The sequence below is a fragment of the Rhinoraja longicauda genome, chromosome 16, assembly GCF_053455715.1.
Source record: "Rhinoraja longicauda isolate Sanriku21f chromosome 16, sRhiLon1.1, whole genome shotgun sequence".
Taxonomy (NCBI): domain Eukaryota; kingdom Metazoa; phylum Chordata; class Chondrichthyes; order Rajiformes; family Arhynchobatidae; genus Rhinoraja; species Rhinoraja longicauda.
In genome coordinates this window covers 156,322-177,604 of record NC_135968.1, presented here as the reverse complement: position 1 = coordinate 177,604, position 21,283 = coordinate 156,322, and the positions used below count along the sequence as shown (strand labels likewise).

The window sequence follows — 21,283 nt, the reverse complement described above, 5'->3', positions numbered from 1 at the left end:
TTTTTAAATATATACAGATGCGCCTCCACTCACGATATTTCAACTTTACGATGGTGCAAAAGCGATACACTTTCAGCACAGTAGAGTTGCTGCCTTACAGCGAATGCAGCGCCGGAGACCCGGTTCGATTCCGACTACTGGCGCTGTCTGCACGTTCTCCCCGTCACCTGCGTGGGGTTTCTCCAAGATCTTCGATTTCTTCCCGCACTCCAACGACGTGCAGGTTTGTACGTTAATCGGCTTGGTAAATGTAAAAATGATCCATAGAGTGTGTAGGTTATTGTTAATGTGCGGGCTGATCGCTGGTCGGCGCGGACACGGTGGGCCGAAAGGGCCAGTTTCTGTGATGTATCTCTAGACTAAACATTCAGTAGAAACTGTAGGTTAGGTGGCTATGATGTTTGGTAGGTTAGGTGTATTAAATGCATTTTTGACTTAGGATACTTTCGATTTACGATGGGTTTATCAGAAAGGACCCTATTGTAAGTCAAGGAGCATCTGTATATAGAAGAAATCTTATCACGGGATAACACTGACTATTTGGGGGCATATCTACATTTTATTTGTGTAAAAAAATACATTTATTTAATTGGAATACAACTTGGTTCCAACGGGTTAACGAGCAAAAGTCCTTGTTTACCGCCGCCGGAGTCTTGCGGCCGTCCAAGGGCGGAGAGCGAGATGCCACCATTCGGAGTTGAGGGGGAACGGCCGGGGGACGGGAAGCGATGACCCCGGATTAATCCTGACGCCTTTCACCAGCGGGAAGACAGAGGAATGACGAAGAGACGGCGCTCGAGGGGGGGGGGGGGGGGGGGCTGTCGATGACTGGTCAGCTCAGACCTTGCATCCTATCCCAAGAATGGACACCGCATTGTCGACAGGGCCAAGGAGGGCTGATATTGGGAACACTTCTCCATCCGGTTCCCACCTCGGATGGCTGACCTGCTGAGTTCTACCGGCACTTTGGAGGGGAATGGACAGGCAACGTGTCGGGTTGGGACCCTTCTTTGTACTGATGGAGTCGTGGGGGGGGGGGGGGAAGCTGGAACAAAGAGATGGGGTCGGGACAGATTACAGGACTTGATGTCATGTCATTGGGCTGTGAGCTATGAGGTGCTGTTCCTCCAGTTTGCGTGTCACCCCACTCTGGCAATGGAGGAGGCCCACGACAGAAAGATCAGTGTGGGAGTGGGAAGGGGGGTTAAAATGGTTGGCAACCGGGGGATCCAGCAGGCTTTGGCGGACCGAGCGCAAGTGTCGGGTGAAATGCACGCCTAGTCTAGGTACAAGGAGCAGCAGATGCTGGTTTACAAAGAGACACAATCTCCTGGAGTAACTTACACCTCTGGAGAGCACAGACTGGCAACATTCTAGGTCAGGACCTTCTTCAGACTGCTTGGTGTGGGGGGGTGGAGAAAGTTGGGAAGGAGAGGTGGGAGTGGTCGACTTAGATTCCCTTCCCTCCACAGATGCGGCCTGACCCACTGAGTTCCTCCACCGCTTTTTAGGGAATGGACAGATGACGTTTTGAGTCAGGACCCTTCTTCAGACTGATCGGAGAAGGTGGGGGGAGGAAGCTGGAAAAGAGAGATGGGGGCTGGACAAAGACTGGCAAGTGATGGGAAGACACAAAATGGTGGAGTAACTCAGCGGTACAGGCAGCATCTCTGGAGAGAAGGAATGGGTGACGTTTCTTGTTGAGACCCTTCTTCAGAAGTGATAGGTGGATATAGTTGAGGGAGACACAGGAAACTGCAGATGCTGGCAGTGAAGAAAGCTAATGGCATGTTGGCCTTTATGACATGAGTTGAGTATTGGAACAAAGAGGTCCTTCTGCAGTTGTACAGGGTCCTAGTGAGCCGCACCTGGAATACTGTGTGGTGTTTTGATCTCCAAATTTGATGAAGGACATTCTTGCTATTGAGGGAGTGCTGCCTATGTTCACTAGGTTAATTCCCGGAATTGCGGGACGCTCGTATGTTGAAAGACTGGAGCGACTAGGCTTGTATACACTGGAATTTAGAAGGATGAGAGGGGATCAATAACATAATATAATAATAATAATATATTCCCACACCGGGGAAATTTACTGTGTTACAGCACATAAGATTATTAAGGGATTGGACATGTTAGAGGCAGGAAACATGTTCCCAATGTTGGGGGAGTCCAGAATCAGGGGCCACAGTTTAAGAATAAGGGGTAGGCCATTTAGAACGGAGATGAGGAAAACCTTTTTCAGCCAGAGTTGTAAATCCATGGAATTCTCTGCCTCAGAAGGCAGAGCCCAATTAGAAACATAGAAACCTAGAAAATAGGTGCAGGAGTAGGCCATTCGGCCCTTCGAGCCTGCACCGCCATTCAATATGATCATGGCTGATCATCCAGCTCAGTAGCCTGTACCTGCCTTCTCTCCATACCCCCTGATCCCTTTAGCAAAAAGGGCCACATCTAACTCCCTCTTAAATATAGCCAATGAACTGGCCTCAACTACCTTCTGTGGCAGAGAATTCCACAGACTCACCACTCTCTGTGTGAAGAAATGTTTTCTCATCTCGGTCCTAAAAGACTTCCCCCTTATCCTTAAGCTGTGACCCCTGGTTCCGGACTCCCCCAACATCGGGTACAATCTTCCCGCATCTCGCCTCTCCAACCCCTTAAGAATTTTATATGTTTCTATAAGATCCCCCCTCAGTCTTCTAAATTCCAGCGAGTACAAGCCCAGTCTATCCAGTCTTTCCTCATATGAAAGTCCCGCCATCCCAGGGATCAATCTGGTGAACCTTCTCTGTACTCCCTTTAAGGCATTCTTTGGATGCTCTCAAGAGGGAGCTAGATAGACCTCTTAATGATAGCGGAGTCAGGGGGTATGGGAAGAAGGCAGGAACAGAGCACTGATTGTGAATGATCAGCCATAATCAGATTGAATGGCGGTGCTGGCTCGAATGGCCTACTCCTGCACCTATTGACTATTGTCTATTGCTTCCCGCGGTGGGAAGAGCCGCTCGCCGGCGTGTGCCCGCCGGTGCTGCCGCAGCCCCCGCAAGCTGTCACACGCCTCACCGCAGTACTGGCAGACGTAGGGCTGGCCACTGGTGTGCACACGCTGGTGAGACAGGGCGTGGGAGGCCACGGCAAAGCGCTCACCACTCACCGGGCTGGGGATGGGACGGTCGCCGGCGTGCACCCGTTGGTGCCTCAGCAGCTGGGAGGAGCTGGTGCAGCCCTTGCCGCATTGGGCACAGGTGAAGGGGCGCTCGCCGGTGTGGGTGCACTGGTGCTCCAGCATGCTGTCGGTGCGGGTGAAGCCCTTGCCGCAGTCGCTGCAGGTGTAGGGCCGCTCCCCGGTGTGCAGGCGCCGGTGCACCTTCAACTCCTGCTTCGACTTGAAGCCCTTGCCGCAGTTGGAGCAGGTGAAGGGCCGCTCACTGCTGTGCACCCGCTCATGTACCTTCAGTTCCGATGACGACTTGAAGCCCTTGCCGCAGTCGGAGCAGGTGAAGGGCCGCACGTCGGTGTGCACCCGCTGGTGCCTCAGCAGGTTCGAGGACTGGGCGAAGCCCTTGCCACACTGGGCGCAGGTGAAGGGGCACTCGCCGGAGTGGGTGCACTGGTGCCCCAGCAGGCTGTCGGAGCGGGTGAAGCCCTTGCCGCAGTCGCTGCAGGTGTAGGGCCGCTCCCCGGTGTGCAACCGCCGGTGCACCTTCAACTCCTGCTTCGACTTGAAGCCCTTGCCGCAGTTGGAGCAGGTGAAGGGCCGCTCACCGCTGTGCACCCGCTGGTGTGCCTTCAATTCCGATGACGACTTGAAGCCCTTGCCGCAGTCGGAGCACGTGAAGGGCCGCTCGTCGGTGTGCACCCTCTGGTGCCTCAGCAGGTTCGAGGAGTAGGCGAAGCTCTTGCCACACTGGGCGCAGGTGAAGGGGCACTCGCCGGAGTGCACCCGCTGGTGCTGCAGCAGGTGGGAGGAGAGGGTGAAGCCCTTGCCACACTGGGCGCAGGTGAAGGGACACTCGCCGGAGTGCACCCGTTGGTGCTGCAGCAGGTGGGAGGAGAGGGTGAAGCCCTTGCCACACTGGGCACAGGTGAAGGGGCGCTCGCCAGCGTGCAGGCGACAGTGCAATTTCAACTCCGGCATCGACTTGAAGTCTTTGCCGCAGTCGCTGCAGGTGTACGGCCGCTCACCGCTGTGCACCAGTCGGTGCACCTTCAGGTGCTGCGACGACTTGAAGCTCTTGCCACAGTCGGAGCAGGGGAAGGGCCGCTCACCGCTGTGCACCCGCCGGTGGTACCGCAGCCCCGACAACTGGGCAAAGCTCTTGCCGCAGGTGGAGCAGGTGAAGGGCTTCTCGCCCGTGTGCACCCGCCGGTGCCTCTTCAGGTCCCGCGCATTCTTGAAGGTCTTGCTGCAGTCGGAGCAGTCAAAGGGGCGTTCTCCCGTGTGCGCTCGCTGGTGGGTCTCCAGCTGGCACGGCTGATGCCAGGCTTTGCCACACACCTCGCACTCATAACACTTCTCTTTGTTGGGCCCCATCATGTGGTCCTCCACCGAAAATCAGCCCGCACACCGAGCAGATGGGGGGGGGGGGGGGCTCAACGGCACCTTGGCCGCCCTCAATGGTCGCTCACCTCTCCGTCCACAGCAACAGCTCCTAAACCCTGCAAGAGGGGAACACAGAGGGTCAACAAGTTGGCAAACAGGACATTACTAACACGTGAATATCACTAGTGCTTGAAGGAGGGGGTGGGGAAGGGGGAGTGGGGGTGAGGTGGTCAGGGGGGAAGGTTGTTGAGGGAGTGGGGGAGAGAGAGTGCGGTGTCAGGTGTGTGAGGAGGGAATGGGGGGAGAGTGGAGATCGAAGGGTGTGGGGGGAGGTTTTGGCGCAGGGCGGCTCGAAAAGGTGCCCGGATGCTCGGCACCCTCAGGTTGGTGCGCTCCCCAACCCTTGTCCCCTTCCCCCACTCACCCCCCAGGCCGCTCGACCCGCACCCTTGCCCACCCGACACCCCTCTTTCCCCAAGGTGGAGGGGGGTAGTCTGGGGGTCAGGGTGAGGGGAGGGGGGAAAGGAGTGGAGAGGTGGTGAGGAGGCGGGGGGGGGGAGTGGAATGAGGGCAGTGGAAGTGGGGGATGTGAGGGGTGGGGGTGATGGGAGAGTGAGGGGGCAAGTGGGGGGTCGCATCGACCTGGGGGCGCCACGCAGCCAGGCACCGCGTCGAGCCGCCCGCACCGTGGCAGGGGAGGCGGTGATGTCATGGTGCCGTGCACGCAGATGACGTCATACCACTGGGCGGCTCACGCACGGGCGGGAGCAAAGATACTAGAGGAGCAAGATAGACCACTCCACCCTAAAAACCGCAGTATGTCACGGTGCCATTTTAGTAGGCAGAAACTGCCAGAAACATTTAACAAGAAAAATAACAAAATTCTGGAAATTGATAGATGAGATATATTCGGCATTTTTATGGTATCACCGCACATACTGTTCCCCCCACAACACTGATTACACTGCGAGAGGCAGAGCGAAAGGCGGATTTTGCTTTCTACAATGGCGGACGTTACGCTCCATTGCGTACTACACGTCAGTACAAGCGATTTCAACGGAGTGGTTCAGCTTGTTACATAGAAACATAGAAAATAGGTGCAGGAGGAGGCCATTTGCCTCTTCGAGCCAGCAACGCCATTCCTTTAGTATCTTTGGTGCGGTCCTTCCTTCACCCAAAGAGTTGTGAATTTGTGGAATTCTCTGCCACAGAAGGTTGTGGAGGTCAATTCACTTGATGAGTTAAAAAGAGAGCACTCAGCGTAATTCCCTTTATCCCGTATCCGATCACAGCGGACGGATCGGTTGTAATCGTGTGTTGTCTTTCTGTTGACCGGTTAGCACGCAACAAAAAAGCACCTCGGTGCACGTGACAAGGAACTAAAGTCAACCCTCCCGCCGCCAGGGGGCGCTGCAGCCGGCTGACCAGAGACGCTGCACCGCGGCCTCCCGCCGCCAGGGGGCGCCCAGACCTCCCTCATTCACTCACATCCCGCTCCTCGGGTCGGCGGCCGCAGGACCGCCCTCGGGATGGGAGGAGAGGGTGCGGAAAACTTCAATAAACTTTGCCACCTTTACTCGAGGACGGTAAGGGAATGGAATATGCCGCCACCCAACACACGCGCCGCTCCCGATGTTCAGACATTTAAAAAGGGGATTGAGGAACTAGATCTCCTCAACTTGGTCAAAAAGGCCACTTCAAAATTTAATCACCGCTCTACTCACTCCGACCTGCGCGAGATAACCACTTATAAGGGTGTTTGCGCAGTAATCAACCAGGACCAGGAGAGGACGCGGGGCCGAGCGGCGGCGGCGACGGCTGTTCCCCACCTGAGTTCCCGGCGCTGAGCGAGCGGAGGCCTCACGTGATCGGCAACCAGATCCCGCCCCTCCACACTGACCGGAAGCGCCAGCGACCAATGGGAGCCAGTCCTGCTCCTTCCCCACTGACGGCCAGCGGCCAATGGGAGCCGGCCCTGCACCTCCACCACTGACGGGCAGCACCAGCGACCAATGGGAGCTGGGTTCACGACTCCCCCACTGACGGGCAATGCCTGAGGCCAATGTCAGCAGGACCCGCTTCCCGGGCTCCAACGTCGCAAAGTACCAGGTACCTCCCCTCCCGAAGTCCGGCCAATCAGAGCTGCGTCGCCGCCCCCGGCGTAGTTGAGCGCGTCCTATAGGTCGAGCCGTTGCCCTGCCCCTCGGACAGACCAATCACTGCCGGACCCGCTGAGTTGCTCCAGCACTCTGTGCAACGTCACCTGTCCATGTTCTCCACAGATCCCGTCTCCAGCACGTTGTGTCTTTTTGTGTAAGAACCAGCATCGGCAGTTCCTTGTGTCTGCCAAAGATGGGCACAAAGTGCTGGGGAAAAAATATGGGAACGTTTCAGGTCGGGACACTTGGCTACTTGTCGAACTCTGTTCGAGTTGAGAAATGTCATTATCTGATTTTAATTAACTATCCAACAATCTACGTCCCTTTTATCGATAGCGGTATGAATATTGATTTCTCTAACTCCAAGTAACCCTGACATCCCCTCTCTCTCCATCCCTCCCCCCACCCAAGTTATACCAGCTTCACTGTCATCTTGTTGAGTCTCATTGTCTGTAACTCGATTTCATCGAGCCCACAGCTAACAATGGCCTGTTTCCTTTAACATTGTCATCTTTTTGCATCTCCTAAACGGCTCCTAAACCCTGCAGGAGAGAAACACAGAGGGTCAACAAGCTGGGAAACAGGACATGACTAACACGTGAACATCACGCGTGTTTGAAGGTGGGTGGGCGTGAGGTGGTTATTGGGGAAGTGGGTCAGGGGAGGGTTGAGGGAGTGGGGGAGGTGTTAAAGTTTGGTTATTAAAACAAACAATTAAAGATAAACCAAGCAAAGCTTTAATTATCGTCAGACAGGAGTGGGGGGACCAGTGCTAAGGGTGTATGACCATATTTAGCTGAAAGAGTTAATGGCTATAACTTTGCATGATAAGATTCTTGACCATAATAAAATGGTAGAATGAATAAAAAGCCTGAACTCTGAATAGCTGATGTTTGCAATATTGCACCTGGCAGGATACAAGTCCTAAATCTGGTGCACCAGGCTGATAGTACATCCCCCTTTTGCTTGCGGAGGACGTCTTGGAATGATGAGCACAATGATGAGAACGATGTAGTTAATTGCTGACTGATTGTGGAATTATGCAAACATGACCACCTGTGGTATATAAGGATCCTTACCTTTGACTAATGACTTTGTGTGAAATATTTTATGACAGTAGAGTAATAAGAATATTGGGCAGGAAACAATCTGTTATTAATTGAAGGAAATGTTGTGTTAAACATTCTTGCTGCAAATTCTGTAAAAAAATGCTATGAAAATGCTGTATCTGAGAGTGGAAGGAAGGGGAGTGCTGAGTATGGTCATATACCCGTAGCAATGATCCCCCCCACTCCCGTCTGACGATAATTAAAGCTTTGCTTGGTTTACCTTTAACTGTTTATGTTGTTGTCTGTTTTAAGAAATGAACTTTAACATTGGCGTCGTCGGCAGGATCTCGCTGGGACCAACAACAGATGACTGAGTAAAAGGCTGCAGAGTAACCGGGACCGGATGGGGAGCAAATAGAGCTCTAGTCGGACCCCTTGAGACCGACCTCCCAAAGAAGCTCCCGGGAACACTGTGGTCCCTCGTCAGGAGGTTGACCTGGTTTCAGCCGAGATCCTTAGAAACAGACAACGAAGGTAAGACCTGACGCTAATTAAGAGATTTTTGCTACAGGGAAAGTAGTCGGCAATTGGCTATAGCAAACTCAAAAGGTTTGTCGTTAATTAGGATGAGGAATAATTTGGATAAGAGTGACGGGGGAACACCCATGCAACACATGTGTTATAATAAAGATTCTAGAATATTAAGTTATAAGTTAACCAAACGTTTGGGTGATGAGTCTGGGCCAGTTGAAGGAACATGGGATGTAGAAACTGGTATCAAGGCAGAAATGTCAATTTGGGAAAAAGATGCAGGAAAGAAATGTAAAGAAAATAATTAATGGATGGAAGAGTGAGGCAGGAGATGTGAGAGAGGAGTTGGATGGATAATGCATGTGAGAAGGGGATTGAGTTGAGAAATAAGGATGGAACTATGAAAGAATGGAAGGTGCTCCAGATAGTGTCCGTGGGCAGAACAAAAAAGAACTACAAAAAAGAGCGCGCTCTGAGCATTGATAAAAAGAGCTCAGAACCAAAACAATTAGTAGCTAAGAAAAAAACTGGTACCAGTAATTCCTCCGGAGACCCTATGTCTGGCATGACAACCCTTTTTGCTAGTGAAGATGAGGAGGGTCCCACATGGAGGAGACCTCCTCCATATGCCCCACCAGTAGGTGGCAATGCCCTTATTGAAATAGAGGCACCATTAGTGGCTCACCATTAGAGACAGCATGGATTTACGAAGGGGAAATCATGCTTGACTAATCTTCTGGAGTTCTTTGAGGATGTAACTAGGAAAATTTTACAGGCGAGAGCCGGTGGATGTGGTGTACCTTGACTTTCAGAAAGCCTTTGACAAGGTTCCACATAGGAGATTAGTGGGCAAAATTAGAGTACATGGACTTGGAGGTAGGACACTGACATGGATAGAAAATTGGTTGACAGATAGAAAGCAAAGAGTGGGGATAAATGGGTCCCTTTCAGAATTGCAGGCAGTAACTAGTGGGGTACCGCAAGGCTCGGTGCTGGGACCGCAGCTATTTACAATATACATTAATGACTTGGATGAAGGGATTAAAAGCACCATTAGCAAATTTGCAGATGATACAAAGCTGGGTGGTAGTGCGAACTGTGAGGAAGATGCTATGAGGTTGCAGGGTGACTTGGACAGGTTGTGTGAGTGGGCGGATGCATGGCAGATGCAGTTTAATGTGGATAAGTGCAAGGTTATCCACTTTGGTGGCAAGAATAAGAGGGCAGATTATTATCTGAATGGTGTCAAGTTAGGAAAAGGGGGCGTACAACGAGATCTGGGTGCCCTAATGCATCAGTCACTGAAAGGAAGCATGCAGGTACAGCAGGCAGTGAAGAAAGCCAATGGAATGTTGGCCTTCATAACAAGGGGAGTTGAGTATAGGAGCAAAGAGTTCCTTCTGAAGTTGTACAGGGCCCTAGTGAGACCGCACCTGGAGTAGTGTGTGCAGTTTTGGTCTCCAAATTTGAGGAAGGATATTCTTAGGTTTATTAGGTTAATTCCCGGAATGGCGGGACTGTCATATGTTGAAAGAATGGAGCGACTAGGCTTGTATACACTGGAATAAACGGGTCCTTTTCAGAATGGCAAGCAGTGACTAGTGGGGTACCGCAAGGCTCAGTGCTGGGACCCCAGCTATTTACAATATATATTAATGATTTGGACGAGGGAATTGAATGCAACATCTCCAAGTTTGCAGATGACACGAAGCTGGTGGGCAGTGTTAGCTGTGAGGAGGATGCTAGGAGGCTGCAAGGTGACTTGGATAGGTTAGGTGAGTGGGCAAATGCATGGCAGATGCAGTATAATGTGGATAAATGTGAGGTTATCCACTTTGGTGGCAAGAACAGGAAAGCAGACTATTATCTGAATGGTGGCCGATTAGGAAAAAGGGAGATGCAACGAGACCTGGGTGTCGTGGTACACCAGTCATTGAAAGTAGGCATGCAGGTGCAGCAGGCAGTGAAGAAAGCGAATGGTATGTTGGCATTCATAGCGAGGGGATTTGAGTATAGGAGCAGGGAGGTTCTGTTGCAGTTATACAGGGCATTGGTGAGACCACACTTGGAGTATTGCGTACAGTTTTGCTCTCCTAATCTGAGGAAAGACATTCTTGCCATAGAGGGAGTACAAAGAAGGTTCACCAGATTGATTCCTGGGATGGCAGGACTTTCATATGAAGAAAGACTGGATAGACTCCACTTGTACTCGCTGGAATTTAGAAGATTGAGGGGGCGATCTTATAGAATTCTTAAGGGGTTGGACAGGCTAGATGCAAGAAGATTGTTCCTGATGTTGGGGAAGTCCAGAACAAGGGGTGACAGTTTAAGAATAAGGGGTAGGCCATTTAGAACGGAGATGAGGAAGAACTTTTTCAGTCAGAGGGTGGTGAAGGTGTGGAATTCTCTGCCTCAGAAGGCAGTGGAGGCCAGTTCGTTGGCCAGCCGTATGTTGAAAGGCTGGAGCGATTGGGCTTGTATACACTGGAATTTAGAAGGATGAGGGGGGATCTTATTGAAACATATAAGATAATTAGGGGATTGGACACATTAGAGGCAGATAACATGTTCCCAATGTTGGGGGAGTCCAGAACAAGGGGCCACAGTTTAAGAATAAGGGGTAGGCCATTTAGAACGGAGATGAGGAAGAACTTTTTCAGTCAGAGGGTGGTGAAGGTGTGGAATTCTCTGCCTCAGAAGGCAGTGGAGGCCAATTCGTTGGATGCTTTCAAGAGAGAGCTGGATAGAGCTCTTAAGGATAGCGGAGTGAGGGAGTATGGGGAGAAGGCAGGAACGGGGTACTGATTGAGAGTGATCAGCCATGATCGCATTGAATGGCGGTGCTGGCTCGAAGGGCTGAATGGCCTACTCCTGCACCTATTGTCTATTGTCTATTGACAGTTTAAGGATAAGGAGGAAGTCTTTTAGGACCGAGATGAGAAAGTTTTTTTTCACACAGAGAGTGGTGAATCTGTGGAATTCTCTGCCACAGAAGGTAGTTGAGGCCAGTTCATTGGCTATATTTAAGAGGGAGTTAGATGTGGCCCTTGTGGCTAAAGGGATCAGGGGGTATGGAGAGAAGGCAGGTACAGGATACTGAGTGGGATGATCAGCCGTGATCATATTGAATGCTGCAGGCTCGAAGGGCCGAATGGCCTACTCCTGCACCTATTTTCTATGTTTCTATGAATTTAGAAGGATGAGAGGGGATCTTATCGAAATGTATAAGATTATTAAGGGGTTGGACACGTTAGAGTCAGGAAACATGTTCCCAATGTTGGGGGAGTCCAGAACAAGGGGCCACAGTTTAAGAATAAGGGGTAGGCCATTTAGAACAGAGATGAGGAAAAACGTTTTTAGTCAGAGAGTTGTGAATCTGTGGAATTCTCTGCCTCAGAAGGCAGTGGAGGCCAATTCTCTGAATACATTTAAGAGAGAGCTAGATAGAGCTCTTAAGGATAGCGGAGTCAGGGTGAATGGGGAGAAGGCAGGAACGGGGTACTGATTGAGAATGATCAGCCATGATCAGATTGAATGGCGGTGCTGGCTCGAATGGCCTACTCCTGCACCTATTGACTATTGTCTATTGCTTCCCGCGGTGGGAAGAGCCGCTCGCCGGCGTGTGCCCGCCGGTGCTGCCGCAGCCCCCGCAAGCTGTCACACGCCTCACCGCAGCACTGGCAGACGTAGGGCTGGCCACTGGTGTGCACACGCTGGTGAGACAGGGCGTGGGAGGCCACGGCAAAGCGCTCACCACTCACCGGGCTGGGGATGGGACGGTCGCCGGCGTGCACCCGTTGGTGCCTCAGCAGCTGGGAGGAGCTGGTGCAGCCCTTGCCGCATTGGGCACAGGTGAAGGGGCGCTCGCCGGTGTGGGTGCACTGGTGCTCCAGCATGCTGTCGGTGCGGGTGAAGCCCTTGCCGCAGTCGCTGCAAGTGTAGGGCCGCTCCCCGGTGTGCAGGCGCCGGTGCACCTTCAACTCCTGCTTCGACTTGAAGCCCTTGCCGCAGTTGGAGCAGGTGAAGGGCCGCTCACTGCTGTGCACCCGCTCATGTACCTTCAGTTCCGATGACGACTTGAAGCCCTTGCCGCAGTCGGAGCAGGTGAAGGGCCGCACGTCGGTGTGCACCCGCTGGTGCCTCAGCAGGTTCGAGGACTGGGCGAAGCCCTTGCCACACTGGGCGCAGGTGAAGGGGCACTCGCCGGAGTGGGTGCACTGGCTGTCGGAGCGGGTGAAGCCCTTGCCGCAGTCGCTGCAGGTGTAGGGCCGCTCCCCGGTGTGCAACCGCCGGTGCACCTTCAACTCCTGCTTCGACTTGAAGCCCTTGCCGCAGTTGGAGCAGGTGAAGGGCCGCTCACCGCTGTGCACCCGCTGGTGTGCCTTCAATTCCGATGACGACTTGAAGCCCTCGCCACAGTCGGAGCAGGTGAAGGGCCGCTCGTCGGTGTGCACCCTCTGGTGCCTCAGCAGGTTCGAGGAGTAGGCGAAGCTCTTGCCACACTGGGCGCAGGTGAAGGGGCACTCGCCGGAGTGCACCCGCTGGTGCTGCAGCAGGTGGGAGGAGAGGGTGAAGCCCTTGCCACACTGGGCGCAGGTGAAGGGACACTGGCTCGAAGGGCCGAATGGCCTCCTCCTGCACCTATTGTCTATTGTCTCCCTTATACCCCCAAATTCCAAAGGGGAAGCCAGGGGAGAAGTAAGGGCACGAGACTAAGAAGATGCAGGTGCGGGAACAGAATCTGAAAAAGAGGAGGATAGGAAAGACGGGAAAAGCGGAGGCAGTGATATCAAATGACCGGTGGCATACTTTTCGGTCAGGTTAGATGCAGTAGCTCGTGAATATCCCCCACGCACCCAGACCTTGCCTGGATTACACACTTGTGTAGTTGCGTTAATGAATGCAGGCCAAACCAAATACCTCACCCAGGCATGATTGGGAAGGTATGAGTTTACGCTTTTAAATAATCCTAACCTGATATTTACAATTAATCCATTAGTATTTTTGACATAGCCACAGGAGTAGTGACGATTTCAAAACCCCCTCTCAGCACAACAAACGGAACTCTTTGTGCTAACTTGTGCATGCATTCTAGCCAAGGACAAATGTATCGACATCTATATAGACTCCAGGTATGCATTCGGAGTAGCCCATGATTTTGGAGCGCTATGGCAACACCGAAGATTTTTCACTTCTGTGGTAACACCAATTAAGAATGTTCTATTCGTCAGTAACCTCCTCAATTGGCCATTATAAAATGTAACCCCCATACAGGGGGAGACGATCCCTTCGACAAGGGAAATGCCTATGCAGAACAGGATGCAGCCTGTACATCACATAACGTGGTACCCCCAGGACATACAGAACTAGTAAATAGAACGGTCTTGCCAGACATGAGGGAGTTTTAATTATCGTCAGACGGGCGTGAGGGGACCAGTGCTAAGGGTGTATGACCATACTCAGCACTCCCCGTGCTTCCGCTCAAAGATACAGCATTTTTATACAGAATTTGCAGCAAAAATGTTTAACACAACATTTCCTTCAAATCAATCACAAACTGTATCGAACATAATATACTTGACACCCTACAGTCATAACATATTCCACACAATAAGTCATTAGTCGAAGATAAGGATCCTTATCATACCACAGAAGGCCTTGTTTACACACTCCCACAAGTAGTCAACAGTTAACCACATCCTAATCTTAACGAGAGCATTGTCCATCGTCTTTCCCAGACATCCTTCCCAGGCATAACAGGATGAACCGCTCTACAGGCTGCAGGAATAACATTGTTTGTTACATCCTGCCTGGTGCAATTTGCAAACATCAGCTATTCAGGACCCAAAGTTCAGGCTCATCCTGTTCATTCATTCTACCATTTTATTATTTCTGTGGTTTCCAGGGATTGTAAGTTTCAGCTACCAGACACATCCTTATGAGCAATTACCATTCCTCCACTTACAACAATATAGAAGCCCCAAAAGCATAGTGGCCAAGCATCCCATCATGCAAAGTTAATAGCCATTAATTCTTTCATTCCCACCTTTTATCATCTCATGATAACATTAAAGCCCTCGTGAGGCACAGAGTGATCGTGTACATTTAATCATAAACAATAGAACAATTAACAACAGAATCGAGCCATAATGTAAGATGGTTCCCCAAAAGTTTCCAAAGAAACTGAATTGCCGTGGACCCCAGGGGGCACCCTTGTCATTATAATGGTGCATTTCTTTCACGACCTTCTTGATCTTATTTACTTCTTGAGATATGTGGGCAGCTAGGTCAGTGATGTTTGAGGATTCATCGGGGATGTAGGTACAACACTCTTGTCCAACTACTGCACAGATCCCCCCCTTTTGCTGCTAAAATGAAGTCTAATGCCACACGGTTCTGCAGTGGCACGGTACGGAGGGCTACTACCTCAGCCGGTACGGAGGGCTACTACCTCACCCGTCACAGAGGAGATGGCTTTCTGCGTATCCGCAAATGCATCAGAAGCGGCATTTGCCAACTTTTCCATTAAAGAGGCCATGTTAATCAGTTTGCGTGAGATGCGGGCTGTGCCATAGAAGGGAAAGGCAATCATCCAGAATCGTTCAGACTCGAAGATACCTCGTTTGGACCTTAAGGGAGTGTATATTTCAGCCCTTCAGCCTGTCCCATCCTTGATCATCCCCAGGTAGCAGCCCAGGTAGCCAGGGATCTGCTCATGATCCACATACATAATGAGTACCGTTCAGCGGCCAGGATTGTCCTGTATGCCAAATTGAGGTGCAATTGCGGCTTCCCAAAGACACCCCATTACCCTCCATGTGACAATGGCAAATGGCATCGACCTGGGGGCGCCGAGCTTCCAGGCACCGCGCCGAGCTGCCCGCACACCCGCCAGCTCCGTGGCAGGGGAGGCGGTGATGTCACAGCGCCGTGCGCAAGGATGGCGTCACGCCATCGGGCGGCTCAAGCGTGGGCTAGAGCAAAGATACTAGAGGAGCAAGATCGACCACTCGACCCTAAAAACCGCAGTCAGTAACTGTGCCATTTTAGTCGGCAGAAACATTTTAAAAGAAAAAAAAAATCTGTGAATTGATACATGATATATTCTGCATTTTTATGGTATCACCACACATACTGTTCCCCCACAGCACCAATTACACTGCGAGAGGCCGAGCAAACGGCGATTTTTGCCTACTAAAATGGCGGACGTTACTTTCCATTGTACTCTTGGCGATTTCATAGGATTGGTTCTGCTTGTTCCTCTAGTATCTTTGGTGCGGTCTTCCCCCCTTACACACACCACCCTTTTTCATCTCGAGAGTTGTGAATTTGTGGAAATTCTCTGCCACAGATGGTTGTGGAGGCCAATTCACTGGATGAATTTAAAAGAGAGTTAGATAGAGCTCTCGGGGCTAGTGGAATCAGGCGATATGGGGAGAAGGCAGGCACGGGTTACTGATTGTGGATGATCAGCCATGATGACAATGAATGGCTATGCTGGCTCAAATGGCCTCTTCCTGCACCTATTTTCTATGTTTTCTGTCACTTATGACCTTATACAGGGAGAAACCTTGTCTGCGCGCTGGAGTCACACAAGTCTTGCACTCAGCGTAATTCCCTTTATCCGGTATCCGTACACAGCGGACGGATCGGTTGTAATCGCGTGTTGCCTTTTTCTGTTGACCGGTTAGCAAGCAACAAAAAAGCACCTCGGTGCACGTGACAATAAACTAAACTCAACCCTCCCGCCGCTAGGGGGCGCTGCGGCCCGCTGACCAGAGACGCTGCACCGCGGCCTCCCGATGCCAGGGGGTCGCTGCAGCGGACAACCGAAACGTCACCCATTCATTCTCTCCTGAGATGCTGCCTGACCTGCTGCGTTACTCCAGCATTTTGTGAATACCTTCGATTTGTACCAGTATCTGCAGTTATTTTCTTATATTATCCTTCCCTCCCTCATTCACTCACATCCCGCTCGTCGGGTCGGCGGCCTCAGGAAACTTCAATAAACTTTGCTACAAATATTCCCTTTACCCTCGGACGATCAGGGAATGGAATATGCCGCCACCCAACACACGCGCCGCTCCCGATGTTCAGACATTTAAAAAGGGGATTGAGCAACTGGATCTCCTCAAATTGGTCAAAAAGACCCACTTCAAAATTTAATCACCGCTCTACTCACTCCGACCTGCGCGAGATAACCACTTATGAGGTGTTTGCGCAGTAATCAACCAGGACCAGGAGTGGACACGGGGCTGAGCGGCGGTGGCTGTTCCCGCCCCATCCCGCCCCATCACCACTAACGGACAGCGCCAGCAGGTCCCCCTTCCCGGGCCTCAACATTCCAAAGTATCAGGTACCGCCCCCCCTCCCTGAGTCCAGCCAATCAGAGCCGCGTACCCGCCCCCCATGTAGTTGTGCGCGTTCTATAGGTCGAGCTGCTACCCCGCCCCTCGGACAGACAGCGACCTCCGCCAATCGTTGCCTGAGCCGCTGAATTGCTCCAGCACTCGGTGAAACGTCACCTGTCCATGTTTTCCACAGACCCTTCCTCAGACTGCTTGGTGTGGGGGATGGAGAAAGTTGGGAAGGAGAGGTGGGAGTGGTCATCTTAGATTCCCTTCCCTCCACAGATGCAGCCTGACCCACTGAGATCCTCCACCGCTTTAGTGAGAATGGACAGATGACGTTTTGAGTCAGGACCCTTTTTCAGACTGATCGGAGGGTGGGGTGTGGAAGCTGGAAAAGAGTGATGCAGCTGGACAATGCTTGGCAGGTGATCGGTGGACACAAAATGGTGGAGTAACTCAGCGGGACAGGCAGCATCTCTGGAAAGAAGGAATGGGTGATGTTTCAGGTTGAGACCATTCTTCAGAAGTGATAGGTGTATATATGCGAGGGTGACACAAGAAACTGCAGTTGTTGAAATCTGGCAGAGAACACAATTTAGTTCGAGGCACAGAATCTCTTGCCCAGAGTGGGGTAATCGAGGACCAGAGGACATGGGTTCAAGGTGAAGGGGAAAAGATTTAATAGCAATCTGAGGGGTAACCTTTCACACAAATGGTGGAATGGAACGAGCTGCCAGGGGAGGTAGTTGAGGCTAGGACTATCCCATTGTTTAAGAAACAGTTATGGATAGGTACATGGATAGGATAGGTTTGGAGAGATGTGGACCAAACGGGGGCTGGAGGGACTAGTGTAGCTGGGACATGTTAGCCAGTGTGGGCAAGTTGGCCGAAGGGCCTGTTTCCACGCTGTATCACTCTATGACTCTAACACGAAGTACCGCAGAACTCAGCGGGTCAGGCAGTATCTGTGGACAACATGGATAGGTGATGTTTCACAGAGTGCTGGAGTAACTCAGCGGGCCAGGCAGCATCTGTGGAGAACATGGATAGGTGATGTTTCAGAGTGCTGGAGTAACTTGGTGGGTCAGGCAGCATCTCTGGCGAACATGGATCGGTGATATTTTGGGTCGGGACCCTTCTTCAGACTGACACTATGTTAACAGATGAGGGGGTGATCGGCAGATGGGTGGCGTGAGTGAGAGGCGAGAGAAAACAAGCAGATAAAAGGTGTGAGATAAGGAGAGAGGAATGTATACGTGCAGCTTTAAGGGATATTGGTCGGGTAGCATTTGGAGTATTGCACACAGTTCTGGTGACTCCATTACAGGACTGATGTGGAGGCTTTGGGGAAGGTGCAGAGAGGGTTTACCAGAATGGTTTAAAAACAAGGAACTGCAATACGTCAGCCCCGGAATGGCGGGGCTGTCGTATGTTGAAAGGCTGGAGCAATTAGGCTTGTATACACTGGAATTTAGAAGGATGAGGGGGGATCTTATTGAAACATATAAGATAATTAGGGGATTGGACACATTAGAGGCAGGAAACATGTTCCCAATGTTGGGGGAGTCCAGAACAAGGGGCCACAGTTTAAGAATAAGGGGTAGGCCATTTAGAACGGAGATGAGGAAGAACTTTTTCAGTCAGAGAGTGGTGAAGGTGTGGAATTCTCTGCCTCAGAAGGCAGTGGAGGCCAGTTCGTTGGATGCTTTCAAGAGAGAGCTGGATAGAGCTCTTAAGGATAGCGGAGTGACGGGGTATGGGGAGAAGGCAGGAACGGGGTACTGATTGAGAGTGATCAGCCATGATCGCATTGAATGGCGGTGCTGGCTCGCAGGGCTGAATGGCCTACTCCTGCACCTATTGTTTATTGTCTATTGCAGATGTTGGTTTACCAAAAAGGACAGAAAATGCTGGAGTAACTCAGTGGGACAGGCAGCATCTCCGGAGAAGGAATCAGTGACGTTTCGGGTTGAGACCGAAAAGTCACCCATTCCTTGCAGCATTTTGTGTTTACCTAAACAGTGCCTATCTACGGCGCGGTGTTGCCAGCAGGCTGGAGGAGGGGACAAAGGCCTTTCCACACGGCAGGCAGGTGAAGGGACGCTCGCCGCTGTGGGTACAATGGTGCTGTCACAGGCTGGACATGCTGGCAGTGGTAGGGCTGGCCACTGGTGTGCACACACTGGTAAGACAGGGCGTGGGAGGCCACTGCAAAACCCTCTCCACTCACCAAACTGGGGATGGGACGGTCGCCTTTGTGCACCCGCTGGTGCCTCAGCAGCTTGGGGTTGCTGGGATAGCCTTTGCCGCACTGGGCGCAGGTGAAGGGGCGCTCGTCGGTGTGGATGTGCCTGTGCTTCAGCAGGCTGCTTGAGTGGGTGAAGCCCTTGCCGCAGTCGCTGCAGATGTACGGCCGCTCTCCGGTGTGCAGGACCTGGTGTAGCTTCAAATCCGGCATCGACTTGAAGCCGTTGCCGCAGTCGGAGCAGGTGAAGGGCCGCTCGCTGGTGTGCACCCGCTGGTGCTTCAGCAGGTAGGAGGAGTGGGTGAAGGTCTTGCCGCACTGGGCGCAGGTGAAAGGGCGCTCGCCGGTGTGGATGAGCCGGTGCTCCAGCAGGTTGTTATTGCGGATGAAGCCCTTTCCGCAGTCGCTGCAGGTGTACGGCCGCTCCCTGGTGTGCAGGACCTGGTGCCCCTTCAATTCCGGCATCGACTTGAAGCCCTTGCCGCAGTCGGAGCAGGTGAAGGGCCGCTCACCGCTGTGCACCCGCTGGTGTGATTTCAGTTCCGATGACGACCTGAAGCCTTTGCCGCAATCGGAGCAGGTGAAGGGCCGCTCGCTGGTGTGGATGCGCTGGTGCTTTAGCAGGTAGGAGGAGAGGGTGAAGGTCTTGCCACACTGGGCACAGATGTACGGCCGCTCCCCGCTGTGCAGGACCTGGTGCACCTTCAAATCCGCCATCAACTTGAAGCCCTTGCCGCAGTCGGAGCAGGTGAAGGGCCGCTCACTGCTGTGCACCCGCTGGTGTGACTTCAGATCCCAGGACGTCTTGAAGCCCTTGCCGCAGTCGGCGCAGGTGTACGGCCGCTCTCCGGAGTGCAAGCGCCGGTGCGGATTCAACTCCGACATCGACTTGAAGCCTTTGCCGCAGTCGCTGCAGGTGTACGGCCGCTCCACAGTGTGCACCAGCCGGTGCCTCTTCAGTGCTGACAACAACTTGAAGCTCTTGCCGCAGTCGGAGCAGGTGAAGGGCCGCTCACCGCTGTGCACCCGCCAGTGCTGCTTCAGCGCGGACAACTTGGCAAAGCCCTTGCTGCAGTTGGAGCAGGTGAAGGGCTTCTCGCCCGTGTGCACCCGCCGGTGAATCTTCAGATCCGATGATGACTTGAAGCCTTTGCCGCAGTCGGAGCAGGTGAAGGGCCGCTCACCGCTGTGCACCCGCTGGTGTATCTTCAGTTCTGATGTCGACTTGAAGCCGTTGCCGCAGTCGGAGCAGGTGAAGGGCCGTTCGCTGGTGTGCACCCGCTGGTGCCTCAGCAGGTAGGAGGAGTGGGTGAAGGTCTTGCCACACTGGGCGCAGGTGAATGGGCGCTCGCCGGTGTGGATGTGCTGGTGCTGCAGCAGGTTGTTGTTGCGGAAGAAGCCCTTGCCGCAGTCGGAGCAGGTGTACGGCCGCTCCCTGGTGTGCAGGACCTGGTGCGCCTTCAATTCCGGCATCGACTTGAAGCCCTTGCCGCAGTTGGAGCAGGTGAATGGCCGCTCACCGCTGTGCACCCGCTGGTGTGACTTCAGTTCCGATGACGACTTGAAGCCTTTGCCACAATCGGTGCAGGTGAAGGGCCGCTCGCTGGTGTGGATGCGCTGGTGCTTCAGCAGGTAGGAGGAGTGGGTGAAGGCGTTGCCACAGTCGCTGCAGGTGTACGGCCGCTCCCCGCTGTGCAGGACCTGGTGCACCTTTAAATCCGGCATCAACTTGAAGCCCTTGCCGCAGTCGGAGCAGGTGAAGGGCCGCTCACTGCTGTGCACCCGCTGGTGTGACTTCAGATCCCAGGACGTCTTGAAGCCCTTGCCGCAGTCGGCGCAGGTGTACGGCCGCTCTCCGGAGTGCAAGCGCAGGTGCGGATTCAACTCCGACATCGACTTGAAGCCTTTGCCGCAGTCGCTGCAGGTGTACGGCCGCTCCACAGTGTGCACCAGCCGGTGCCTCTTCAGTGCTGACAACAACTTGAAGCTCTTGCCGCAGTCGGAGCAGGTGAAGGGGCGCTCACCGCTGTGCACCCGCCAGTGCTGCTTCAGCGTGGACAACTGGGTAAAGCCCTTGCCGCAGGTGGAGCAGGTGTAGGGCTTCTCGCCCGTGTGCACCCGCCGGTGGATCTTCAGGTCCTGCCCCGTCTTGAAGGTCTTGGTGCAGTCGGAGCAGTCGAAGGGGCGTTCTCCCGTGTGCACCCGCTGGTGGATCTCCAGAAGGTACAGGTGATGCCAGGCCTTGCCACACACCTCGCACTTATAACGCTTCTCCTTGTTGTGCCCCGCCATGTGGTCCTCCACCAGTAAGCTCAGCCTGTGTAGGTGGTGGGGGCTCACCGGCACCCTGGCCGCCCTCAATGTCCGCTCACGTCCCCGTCTCTCCGTCCACAGCAACGGCTCCT

The 21,283-nt window shown here is 53.0% G+C and overlaps 1 protein-coding gene across 2 annotated transcripts in view; it reads right to left on the bottom strand.

Annotated features, from left to right (window-relative positions):
* Positions 1-21,283, bottom strand: part of LOC144601017 (uncharacterized) — a 27,315-nt gene extending 6,032 nt beyond the window's left edge. Inside the window, exons 1-3 of one of the 2 annotated variants that reach the window (XM_078412934.1) lie at positions 18,864-21,283; positions 11,980-12,889; positions 2,530-4,518 (exon numbers count right to left, since the gene is read on the bottom strand). In XM_078412934.1, the coding sequence (XP_078269060.1) occupies positions 2,963-4,518; positions 11,980-12,889; positions 18,864-21,170 (4,773 nt within the window). In that variant the 5' untranslated portion in view covers positions 21,171-21,283 and the 3' untranslated portion in view covers positions 2,530-2,962. Of the gene's footprint in view, positions 1-2,529; positions 4,541-11,979; positions 12,890-18,863 lie in introns of those variants that run through there. The other variant, XM_078412935.1, reaches the window with a different exon arrangement.